This window comes from Callorhinus ursinus, unplaced genomic scaffold (assembly GCF_003265705.2).
Source record: "Callorhinus ursinus isolate GAN/ISIS: 27379988/994484 unplaced genomic scaffold, GSC_fseal_2.0 scaffold11, whole genome shotgun sequence".
Lineage (NCBI taxonomy): Eukaryota > Metazoa > Chordata > Mammalia > Carnivora > Otariidae > Callorhinus > Callorhinus ursinus.
The window spans coordinates 49,113,857-49,126,976 of record NW_027397073.1 but is presented as its reverse complement, the minus strand read 5'-3'; the positions used below and the strand labels follow the sequence as shown (position 1 = coordinate 49,126,976).

Sequence of the window (13,120 nt, the reverse complement as noted above, 5' to 3'; positions counted from 1 at the left end):
CATTATCTACAATAACTAAATTATGGAAATAGCCCAAATGTCCATCAACTGATGAATAGATAAAGAAAATGTGGTATGTGGGGCACCTGGGTGGCTCAGTCATTAAGCGTCTGCCTTCAGCTCAGGTCATGATCCCAGGGTCCTGGGATCGAGCCCCGCATCGGGCTCCCCACTCCGCGGGAAGCCTGCTTCTCCCTCTCACACTCCCCCTGCTTGTATTTCTCGCTCTCGCTGTCTCTCTATCAAATAAATAAATAAAATCTTTAAAAAATAAAAAATAAAAAATAAAAAAAGAAAATGTGGTATGTATACACACACACACACACACAATATATATATATATACACACACACACACAATGGAATATTACTCAGCCATAAAAAAGAATGAAATCTTGTCATTTGCAACAACATGGATGGAGCTAGAGTTATTATGTTAAGCAAAATAAGTCAGAGAAAGACAAATACTATATGATTTCACTTGTGTGGAATTTAAGAAACAAAACAAGCAAAAAAAAAGAAAGAGAGAGAGAGAGACAAACCAAGATACAGACTCATAACTATAGAAAACAAGCTGATGGTTACCAGAAGGGAGGTGGGTGGGGGGATGGTTAATTAAATAGGTGATGGGGATTAATGAGGGCACACGTTGTGATGAGCACTGGATATTGTATGGAATTGTTGAATCACTATATTGTACACCTGAAACTAATATTACACTGTATGTTAACTAACTGAAATTTAAATAACTTAAAAAAATAGATTAATATAATGAACGAACACCATGGACCTATCATCCAGCTTCAAAATTATGAGCACATGGCCAGTATTATTTAATCTTACTTTCTCTCTCCTTCTTTCCCTCAATATGTTAAAACAAATCCCACATTATATTAAGAAGTATGTAAAGTTTTTGGCATATAGTTGGGTATATTTCTTATTAAGCTTATTCCTAGGCATTTTATCTAACTATTGATTGTTGCTTATATATATGAAGATTGATTTCTGTACATTAACTTTGTTCCTTTTCATTATTTTAAGAATGTTGGTCCCTGCTAATTTGAATTCAGTGATTTGAAAAAATAAGGTGAATCATCACCCCTCATAATTTACCAACTACATTTTACCTATATGTTTACCTGGACTATTAGAAATATGCTAAAATTATAGGTATAAACTAACTGTAGTAAGTTACTAGCCTTGTTCCAAACAATAGAACTGTGGCCTGAAACATGACCAACAGCAAACTCACCTGGGATTCCTATCCTGTAAGGTTCTCTATTAAGACATGAAAAACTGTCTTCCAGTTTCCTGCAACATTGTAATGTTGTATGAGCCAGTTGCTGGCCTCTGTTCTTCCTATAGACTTAAAATCACTCCCTAGTGGTAAAGTCTCCCCCTCAGAGAGGCACATTAACTCTTCTGAGCCAGTAGGGGACCATTTCAGTTTTTTTAGTTCTTATGAAGAGCATTGATTAGAGGATCAGGAATCACACTGTGGTATGAATACTTGTTTTTTTAAAGGTTTTATTTACTTACTTGAGAGAGAGAGCATGCACGAGTTGGGGAGGGGGGGCAGAGAGAGAGGGAGAAGCAGGCTCCCCACTGAGCAGGGAGCCCGATGCAGGGCTCAACCCCAGGACCCTGAATACTTATTTTTTAGATATTCCTAATGTAGTACCATCAATATCCTGCTCTTTAGAGCATTTTTTCTTTTCAAACTCTCAGGGAGTTTTAACAGTCCCTTTTGACAGTTGCTGGTATTAATTGATTAAGCTGTTCTGGAAGAGTGGAATCAGGAATTGGGGGTCTATACTCATTTTGGAAAACTAGTTGGCTTTAGTGTTTATGTTCCCCATAGCCTGTCTCTGAAATGGCATGTGGTTTTTCTGGGCTGAATTATTTTCTGAATCCAAATAGGTACCTTCTTTTGGATGTACCTGGTATTACATAGGTAAATTAATTCAAGTTTGTTCCAAATATTGAAGCAAACTTTCCTTCAGAGAAAAGTGCTTTCTCCTACATTGCAGTGTCTTAGTTTGCAGGACACCTTTTAAATGACAAAGTCATCTGAACAGAGATAAATATATTTCATTAAAATACAACTTTAAGGGGAACTGTGGAGATAGTTTTAAATGGCACATAATGATATCCTTGATGCCACATCATATGACTTTGACCAAGTTAAATGACGACTACTCCTTAAGGTAGTACTACCTACTTCGTTGAGTTTTTATAGGGATTAAGTGAATTGATATATTTAAAGTGCTCAGACTAGTACCCAGCACATAACAAAAACCTGAATACAGAGAAACTGACTTTCTTAAAATAGGTCAAAGATAAAACTGAAATTTTACAGTCTGCTTTCTCTCATTCTTATTGAATTAACTTCCTTCCTGCATATAAAATAGTTTCTAATTTGAACAACCTCTTTCATTTTCAAGATTCACCAATTCTCAGTCCAGCTAATTCTGCAATCAATTTAAGTGGAGCTCAGGACCTGACCCGGAATAAGAATGTTGTGAAGCCACTGGCTTTATCTTTGCAGGTTGTAGGGAAGACTTTTGCTGCAGGTGATGTTTTCCTCACTTATATTTCTTTGGTAAATATGTAGTCTGTATAAGATGTGTGAAATCTCATTGACAATTGGGTAGAACCTATCATCCTCGGAAACTTTATAACAGTTATTCATCATAATTTATCCTGACCACTTTTATTCTTATTCTGTTCCAACAGTTCTTGCAGGATCTACCTTCTGGTTAGATTATAGACTTGAACAAATGGAATCCAAGTTTTTACAGTATTAAAAAAGTTAATAAAATTATAGATCCTGGCAGTAACCAGCATGGTTGCTAAAACCATCAGATGAAGGGCTGATGGACAACTTTATTTTTTTTTAAGATTTTATTTATTTATTTGACAGAGAGAGAGAGGATGAGAGAGAGAGAGAGAGCACAAGCAGGGCAAGCTGCAGAGGGAGAAGGAGAAGCAGGCTCTCCGCTGAGTAGGGAGCCCAATGTGGGACTCCAGCCCAGGACCCTGGGATCATGATCTGAGCCGAAGTCAGACACTTAACCGACTGACCACCCAGGCACCCCAATGTTGGACAACTTTATAATTTGAGAATTAGGTTAACAACTCTTGAACCCACTGATCGATCTTAACATGACAAGAAGAGAGAAAGCCGGGGCACCTGGGTGGCTCAGTCATTAAGCGTCTGCCTTCAGCTCACGTCATGATCCCAGGGTCCTGGGATCGAGCCCTACATTGGGCTCCCTGCTCAGCGGGAAGCCTGCTTCTCCCTCTTCCACCCCCCTGCTTGTGTTCCCTCTCTCTCTGTCAAATGAATAAATAAAATCTTTAAAAAAAAAAAAAAAAGAAGAAAGAAAGCCAGTTATTGTGTGTCTGCTGATGGAAGAATATGACAGTATTTATGAGATACTCTTGCCCAAAAACCCAAATCTAAATCTGAGCAAGCCTCTATATCTAACAATTAGTATGTAGGAAATTGAGGGGATGTTAAATGACGCCATAGATAGCCAATCAGCAATTCAGAAAATGAAAAATTCTGCCAGATTTTCAGCAAATTAATTGGAAGAAAGGAAAAGAAAGGGAATCTTATAGATTAAACTAGGTTCCAGGAGGAAAAAAAGGGATGCAATTGATACTATACAGAGTCTGGAAAACTTCTCAGCAAAAATGACATCATCCTAAATCTCATTGCAGTATGACCTTATCCTGATTCAAACAAATTATTTTTAAAAATTTGTGAGACAGTCCATGAAATGCGAACACTAACTGAATATTTTTATTATATTAATAAATGTGAGCTTTTAAAAAGTGGGTTTAAGGGACATAAAAACTAAATTCAATGTGTAGATCCTTTTTGAACCCCAATTGGAGGAAGTCCACTGTAAAAAAAACATTTCTGAGATAACTGGGGGGAAATTTGAACACTAATGGGATATTTGACATTATTAATCACTGTCAATTTTAAGTATAATAACAATATTATAATTATGTTTTTAGGAGCTCTTTTAGAAACTCATACAGAAGTATTTATGAATGAAAGAATATAAATAAGTTCACTTCAAAATAATCTAGAGCAGTATGTGAGTATGTTGTGTGAGGAGGAAGAGAGACAAAGTATCTTAATCTGTATTTATCTAAAGCAAGATTGGCCATGTGTTGATAAATGTTGAGGCTGGGTGGTAGGTATGTAGTTTTTTATACTATTCTTTCTACTTTTGTATGTATTTGAAAATTTCTAAGATACAAAGTTAAAAAAAAAATGTTCTCTTTCTTCCACCCACCATCTCCAAAGACGTCATTGAAAATGATTCTAAAAGATCTCTTGGGATCCTAGAAAATTATTTTTAGGTGACATTTCATTTTAAAAAGGGTGCTATTCTGATGGTCGTAGTCTATTTTACACCACAGGCTGTCGTGTCAGTGAGATGTCTTTGAATCCTGGAGGGTGAGGTTGATGGTATGGTTGCAGCATCACGGAATACAGTGTGCTGCCCAGTCCCTTTTCTGAGTGTTTTTCTCGTGTGTTACAGATGCTGCTAATGGAAACAGTAGCCATGGTGGGAAGAGCAGTGCATCGAGCTCCACTCCAGCCCGCCCAGGGAATTACTCTTTGTCACCAAGACCTAGTTATGCATCAGGAGACCAAGGTACAATATCCATCTTAGAGTTTTGAAATAATGCACCTTAATTATGGAAGAAGTGCTATGGAGTTTGGAATGATGAATTACCTGACAGTGCACTCCTAGTTTTTCCTTAGCTTCTCATCCAAGGTTTTGAAGGTTTATGATTGGTGTGAACAATAATGGTTAAATATCTTAGCGATTTACAAGGATGAGCCTAGCTAGAGAATAATGTTGAAACAAATGTATAAGGAAGTGTCTTGAAAAACCATGAGCTTTGCTGACCAGAATACAGAGATCAAGGTTCCTCTCTATTGCGTGACCCTGGGCAAATCTGAGCCTTCCTTTCACCAGATACAAAATGGGTATAACAATATACTTATCCTACAACTTCACAGTGTTGTTGATAGAACTAAATGAAATAATCTGGGTAAAATTGTAAAAGGTAAAACAGCATACAGATGTTAGGTGGTGTTCTTAGGGTGACTTTTTCTAATTTTATATTTACCTCTAGAAGAGTGGCTCAAACTTTCTGAGTATAATCAAATTAAAGGCTCCATGTTACTTTGAATTCTCTCCTTTCTTCCACTGCTAAGGACAAGGCTCATCTTTCTTTTTGTTTTCAGCTACCATGTTCATTTCTGGGCCACCAAAGAAACGACACCGGGGATGGTATCCTGGGTCACCTGTCCCACAACCTGGTTTAATTGTACCTGTTCCTACAGTTCGCCCTCTTTCAAGAACTGGTAAGATTTCAACAGAAGATGGATTTTCAGTATTTTTGAATTAGCAGAGGTATCTTCTACTCCTATTCTTTTCCTGAACCTTTGAAGATAAATTTCCTTAACCAACCATTGTGTCCAGTATTATGTAAGGAAATTAATCACAGCTGCTATTTTGTCCCCATCACATCTGCCTTCCCTAAAAGTGCATATGCCATCATAACAGATCTTAATTCACCACCTGGCTTTGTTTGGAACCACAGTATCAATAAACCATTCTTTACGTAGGGCATGATGCTACTAACCCACCATCATAGGGCACAAATGGGCTTGCTTTGCCATTTGTGGTGTTAGACATGTTCTCCTGTTATCTGGTTCCTTTATGTGACATACACCTTTTATTTCTGGCCTGAATGGCTTAGTCTGTGGCTAGAAACCTGAAAAACCAACTGGTTCTCCTTCATAATAGCCAAGCCATGGCCATTGGGTGCCTACTGGTAAATGTTTAAACGCTGGTCTACCTTGCTGTACTAAGCACGGACAAATGTAAATAAACCGATTCTAAGGCATAAATGGATTCTTTAAAAATTTAAGTTTGTTTAAATAGCTTTAAAGACTACATAGAGATGCTGTATAAACAAAGAATTATGCCAATATGTTACTGTGTTTGCCTCTGGATAATACTGATTAATGATGAATTTATTCTTCTTCACTCTTTTCTATATTTTTCAAATTTTCTATGATGAGTAAATAAACCATGATAATTAGGATGGGGATGGAGGGAATTAAATACAAAGCAGAATCCAAAAGATTGCATGTGGAAAAACAACTAGAAGAAAAAACTAGTTATCTTCAGATGGTGTGATTATGATTGGGGTTTTTTCCTTCTGTTTTTCTCACTTTTAATTTTATATAATAAACATGAATTACTTTAATTAAAAAAAAATGAACCGTTAGGCTTCTAAAACTTCTCTATTAAAAGTATTAAGACTATGTTGATTTCAATGGTATTTCATTTAGCTTTCATGTCTAATCCTTCTTGTCAAACAACTTTTTTTCCAGAGTCCCTTTTATCTGCCCCAGTTCCACAGACCCCATTAACTGGAATTTTACAACCTCGACCCATTCCTGCAGGGGAGACTGTAATTGTTCCTGAAAACCTGCTGAGTAACTCAGGAGTTAGACCAGTAATTCTGATAGGTAAGGGAAAGGAATTCCAAGTTGCCTGTGTCTGCTGGGATCTGAGACTGTTTCTCCATTTCAGTGTTTGTGTATTTATCCATATGTTCATGAATATCTTCGTTCATCCATATATTAATTTTTTCAGCTTTTATCGGTCAGATCACTCATGCTGTTAAGCATGTGACTGGGAATAAGGGAAAGTCTTTTTGCCCACAGGGAGCACTGTTTTTAGTGGGGAGTCTGTCATGTAAATAAGTACAATATTGTGAAACTTGAGCTAGTAGAGGTTCACAACCAAGAACTCCAAAAACTCAAAGGAGAGAGAGCTTAACTCTGCCTGGAGGGAGTCTGAGAAGACTTGTCAGAGGTGATGTTTCAGCTGGGTCCTGAAGGGAAAAGGACGTTCTAGTCAAAGGGAGCAAAACCACAGAGAAAAGAAACAAGCTGAACCAGCTTACAGGCCCACTTTGGGAGAACTAAGAGGTCCCAGAGTTGCATGGGGAAGCGTTGGTGAATAGCTCATCTTTACAGAGTCTGAGTCCTTCCAAACTATAAGTGGGGGTATAGAAATTTAGAGGCCCCTAGAATCCAGGACTAACTTAGTGTTTTTCAGACCCACATCAAGAATGACCTTATCCGGGGACTATCCTAGGTCAGAAGGAGACTTCCTGCTTTACCTCTGGGACTAAATAGATGGGGTGTTTAAGCCCCACTGGATCTTTAGTGTATGTCTATATGAGGTGTTATCTGCTTCTTTGGGTTGACTTGAGCCTACTGACATGGATGGTTTTGCTTCAAGCCCTGTCCTTTATCAGGCTGTCCTACCCACTGCTCCTGGGCCTATAGGCACTAGGAGAATCCCAGTTGTTTAAATTCCATATGGTCAGGACCTTTTTATTAAACATTTGAGTGGTGTGCATAATGGAGCTAAGCCTTGGAAAAATATGTAGACCGTGGGGACCCTTTGGTGTCGGCCTTTTAGAAAGTCTCACAGAGAGACTGCCCCTGTTTTTTAACCACACCACCAAAACAGGGTATATTTTCAACATATTTTTGTCCTATCTACTTCTAAGATAATTTAAGGCTATTTACCAACATTTGAGAAGAGAACATAAAAATAACTAAGATAGCACGAAGGGTAGGAACCTGCAAATACCTGTGACTAAAAGAATATTCCTGGTCATCGATGAGTTTGTTAGCTCTTTAAAATGTTTAAGAAAACCTCAGGAAATGAAATATGTTATTGTGGTTTGTTATCTGGCTTCTTATGTGGAAAGAAACTTGATCAAGAATTTTATTGGAAAATATTTTATCATTGCACTTTTGCCAAAGGACACAGAGATGTTTTGCAAATTTTCATCAATCCTCTGTGGCAGATATATTAACATGTCCCTTCTGTGGGGAACAGAGATGATATCATCTAAGTCTTTTGCTTCCTGTTCATTTGATTTAATATAAGGGTAGAATTCGGAAGCATCTGAGGGAATGCCCTAGAATATTTGAGTGATTTTGTTTGGCAGCCATCTTAAAGGGCAGGAAACTTTGTTCAGCATCTTTGATCCTAGTTGGGCACGCGTACCTGGTTGGACCTGAAAAAGAAATGTTGAACTTTATTGACCTGCTTCTATTGGGGCAGGCTATGGCACTTTACCCTATTTCTATGGAAATGTTGGTGACATTGTTGTGAGTCCTCTGCTGGTGAATTGCTACAAGATTCCACAGTTGGAAAACAAAGATTTGGAACACTTAGGGTTGACTGGCAGCCAACTCCTGAGCGTGGAAAACATGATTCTTCTGACGATACAGTATCTTGTGCGGCTAGGTAAGCGATTTTCAATAATTATTTGGTGGTGATAATTTTTATTCTTTTTTGCATCATGCTTTTTTCCTTTCTTTCCTCACTTTCTCACATTCATCCACTTGTCCAGCTCTTACTTTTTACCCTTTTCATTTCTAATACTCCTTTCCTTCAGCCCTACCCTCTATGACTGTTCCCTTTCCTTTCCCATTTCTTTCCTACTCCTTTCTGCCATTTGCCTTCCCTCCACCTCATTTCTCTCTGACCTCCCTAGCTTCTCGCTCGCCTGAGTCCTAGAAGAGATAAATTGCGCCACCTAGTGTCCAGTCTCATGATGGTCCTAAGGTCTCCAGAGTGGTTCATACAGGCAGAACCACAAAGGGCTGGGCCATGGGCACCCTCCTCCTTTGGGGAGTCTGGTCAGCCACCCTTCTGAGAAAGTGCAGCTGTCATCTGGAATGCAAATGAGGCCATTGCCTTAGACAATTATTTTACAGTTTTCTACTTAGTCTTTTTATCTTGTTTAGCCACTGTCCCTACATCCATTTTTTTCTTCTCCAGCTACACCCCTTTGATGTAGTCCCATCATGTTTTCCTTCATTGAGGCAGTATCTGTGGACCTCCCTGAAAGGCTCTTTAGGCTGTAGGGTAAGGGGGATACATAGGTCATGAACCCTTCACTTCCTCTATTTGGTTAAGTCCTCCTGAGCTCCATAGTGGGTGTATGCAGGTGCCCTGACAATGCTGTCAGTGGCTCAGCAACATTTACATTGCAATGTCCTTTATTTTGCAAACTGCAGCAGGTCATCTAATATGCAACCTAATTATACACTCACTCTAGGACTTCAAGCCACTGATTTACTTAGGAAAATGCTCAAGATGTAAAATTATACATAAGAAATTTTATCTGCGCTCTTGTGAATGATTTTAATGTTTGAAAATAAATAAGGGTTAAATAATGAAAATACTGGGCTAAACAGTGTTAAAAACAAAACAAAAGCTTCAGCCGGCCAGATTCAGTCTTTGGACCATCAGCTAGCAAGTGCGGCTGTAAGGCTTGGTGCCCTGAGAATCTGAAAGCCTGCTTTGACATGGGCTTTTGAAACTTGCAAGGCTTCGGATATCTCACAAACCACTTTGATGATAAACCTAGGACTTACTAATCATGCTGATGAATGGGTAATAAAATTATAAAAACCACCTGTGTCTGCAGCTCATTTGGTGTCATAATTTTAATTGCTACATACACTGACTTCGACTATATTCCGAGATCTAAAACCAGCTTCTTGATGCATCCAGAATTCATAAAATGAGCCCACATAGAGTAATGCTGTTGGCAAACCAAGCCAATCAGTACAGCGTTTTTTTCAATCTTAATAACAATTTAAAATATCAAAGTCTAAGTTAATTAAATGAACTAAATGTCAAAACAAAATGTCTCTCTTCAAACAACTAAAAGCTCTTATCTTAAAAAAAAGAGAAATCTCCATTCAATTAGACCTCTCTGCCTGTGGGATCCATTCTTTCTAGAGTTTTACTGACAACCAATTAATATATCTCTCAATGTGCAACATGAATGGCTTTTTCTTTCTCTTTTTTTTTTACCTAAATTTTGTATATCAGGACAGCTCTTCTCCTCAGCAGCTTTCTTCTGGTGTCCTTAAGTTTTTGTTTGTTTGTTTGTTTGTTTGTTTTGCCTCCAAAGATTTTGAAGAAGGCAGCAAGAACATTTTTTACATATGCTATAGATTATAGATAGACTTTTTAAAAAAATCCAAGCTTTTAAAAGAACAGGTCTAATACTTTGATGGCTCAGTTACCTGGACATAATAGAGAAGAAAAGCAAGATTCTTCAGAAGGAAGAGGCCTTTAACTACAGTTACTTAAAAAAAAAAAATCCATCTGTTATTTCACAGCCTGAAAATCTTTTGAAGTAGAAAGTGAAATCAGCAAATCTAGTGATTATTGGAGGGCTCTGGGTCTGTTGGAACTTTGTCTCTTCTTATTAAGGTAGCCCTATCTGAAAAGCCATAAGAACTGATGTGTAAGCTAAGCTGAGTTACTGGAGATCAGCAGTTGATGGGGGAAAAATTACTATTATCAAGCTTGTGGGAAGCGGAGAAAAAGCTCCTGCAATTTAGCCATAAAGGCTGAGGATGAAATGATGGGAGGTGATTGGAAGCAAGGCATTTTGCTCTCTTGCCTCATTTAAACTTTGATACATTTTCCTCTATTTCTCAATTCCTAACAGTAATCCAGTCAAAACTCTGTAAAGTTAGTTTTGAGGCAATGGAAAAATGCTGTGAACATGTTTTATAATTTTATATTCCGAGAATGCCTTTAAATTTGAAATTGATTACGCTGAGAACATGTTACTCAATCATGGTTTGGAGCGGTCTTATGGACATACCTATTCACCAGGGTTCTGAGCCTTCAGGTCTACGAGAGGCTGTAGGGCATGGCAGCAAAGCCACTTGCTTTTGAGCTGTCATTTGTTCTGATGAAAGGAAGCTTTAAATGATAGCCACCTTCCCTTCATCTCATTTGTACTGTGCATTTGTACAGTCAATGCAAATGTATACACTTGGAGCTCACTACCTAGCATGTACCTAGTGACCACTAACCATGATGCTAATTTGATAAAGCAAAATGAAGACAGAAGCCTTGGCGGCTCCCAGGTTGATAAGGCATCCACCTCCCTCTAGCAAGTGACTGGGTAGGATGTAAGAAATAGGAACACAACGTAAGCATTGCAGGGTTCTTGCTCTCTTTCCAAGGACAGTAGAAAAAACTCTGAGGGGATTTCAGTCTCCCTCCCTCTAGCCTTGAACCAATCATTGAAAAACATATTTTCTCCAGTTTAAATTATTTTTAAAATATATAATATTTTATTTACTTTTTCATATCCTGAAAATATGACTAAACATTCATTTTCTTACTCTCCCAGAGAATATGGGTGGGGGCCTGGGAGGCCACTTAAATCCCTATTGAGGAAGGAAAGGTTTCTGACTCATTCAAGGTGCCTTCTCATACAGAAGTCTAGTCCCTTAAACCTGTATTCTTTCCCAAGGGGATTTTTAGCCCTGGGTTCTGAAGTTATTGCTTGATCTCAGGTCACAGACACTGAGGGGTCTGTATCTGTCTAGCAGAGCCTGACTTTCAAATCTCAGGTCTGCACAGCAAAAGAAATGACTGAAGAGTGAAGTGAGCATAGTCTCACTGGTTTCAATTTAAACTAAATGTAGTAGGAGTTCATTTGAGTCACTTGGATGTCAATCGTTGACTTGCTTGCTTTGTCCTAAAGACTGGTTGAGTTTCTAAAGAGAATCAGAGAAACAAAATCCCCCTAATTCCAGGGACTGTAGGTCACCCATATAAATTTAGCCATAACCACAGCTGGAGGAGAGGACCAAATGCCATCCTTAACAACCCAGAATGCTGGGGAATAGCTAGATGACAGTGACATTCTCTATCGAGGGAAAGTGTGAGGCTCCCTAAATATAAATTAGAAGTGAAAATAGTTAAACTTAATTTTCTTACAGACAGTATTCCTAAAATTAGGTACAGAGGCAATACATTAAAATGTTTTTCAAGGTAGCGATAGATAAAATGAGAAATGAGTGAAACCTAAAGTTGGTTATATGCCAGTAGGTTAACTTCTTCCTTCATGAGTCATTAATCGTGTCGGTAACAAGTTTAGCAATTCAACAAATACACCACCTTCAGTGACCATCCCCTAAGGCATATAGTGGAATTGATACTGACTTGGAGTACATCCTCTTTTAAAAATATCAAGATTAGGGCACCAGGGTGGCTCAGTTGGTTAAGTGTCTGCCTTCAGCTCAGGTCATGATCCCAGGGTCCTGGGATCGAGTCCCGCATCGGGCTCCCCGCTCAGCGGGGAGTCTGCTTCTCTCTCTGCCTCTACCCCTGTCCCCTGCTTGTGCTAGCTCTCTCTCTCTCTCAAATAAATAAATAAAATATTTAAAAAATATATCAAGATTAGCATAAAGGAAAAGAGAAGCCTGCATTTGTTTTTAATATTGACACAGAGAGAAGGTAATTTCACAATGGAAAATGGTTAGCAGGAGCTCCATGCTTGTGACCACAACAGGAAACAACTCTTTTGCTAGTGGAATACGGTGGGCTTAGAAGGACTACACACTAGCGTGTGTGTGTGTGTGTGTGTGTTTCTCTTTTCTGGCTGTGATTTTTTTTTTTTAATTCTAGCTGTAATTCTCTTCCATTTAGGTCCTGATCAGATACCTCTCAGGGAAGAATTTGAGCAAATCATGCTGAAAGCTATGCAGGAATTTACTCTGAGAGAGAGAGCCCTGCAGATGGGGGCTCAGTGTACGCCTGTGTCACCAGGACAACTCCCCTGGCTTGCGAGACTAATCGCCAGTGTATCTCAAGACTTGGTTCATGTGATTGTGACCCAAAACTCTTTGGCGGAGGGCATTTCAGAGACATTGAGGACTCTCAGTGAAATGAGGCACTATCAAAGACTACCAGATTATGTTGTGGCGATTTGTGCATCAAAAATCAGAGGAAATGAATTTTGTGTGGTAGTGTTAGGTGAGTAATGTTTTAGGTTTTTTTTTTTAATCTATTCATTTAATTATCTGTCCATTTGAAAAATATTTATTGGGTGTTTCAAGCATCCATGTGATTAATCCTCTAGTTAATTGCTCCCATTTGAGTTCTTCCTCCTAATTTTAACTTTTGTTTTTGTCCTCATATCAGATTTTTGTAGTCCTTAGTTTG

General features: G+C 38.4%; 1 protein-coding gene across 9 annotated transcripts in view; it reads left to right on the top strand.

Annotated features, from left to right (window-relative positions):
- GREB1L (GREB1 like retinoic acid receptor coactivator) overlaps positions 1–13,120 on the top strand; it is a 272,431-nt gene that overhangs the window by 183,419 nt on the left and 75,892 nt on the right. For 8 of the 9 annotated variants that reach the window (XM_073898430.1, XM_073898429.1, XM_073898428.1 and 5 more), the window contains 6 exons: positions 2,444–2,572; positions 4,562–4,678; positions 5,278–5,397; positions 6,436–6,573; positions 8,192–8,377; positions 12,605–12,931. In XM_073898430.1, the coding sequence (XP_073754531.1) occupies positions 2,444–2,572; positions 4,562–4,678; positions 5,278–5,397; positions 6,436–6,573; positions 8,192–8,377; positions 12,605–12,931 (1,017 nt within the window). The remainder of the gene's footprint in view (positions 1–2,443; positions 2,573–4,561; positions 4,679–5,277; positions 5,398–6,435; positions 6,574–8,191; positions 8,378–12,604; positions 12,932–13,120) is intronic. The other variant, XM_025886425.2, reaches the window with a different exon arrangement.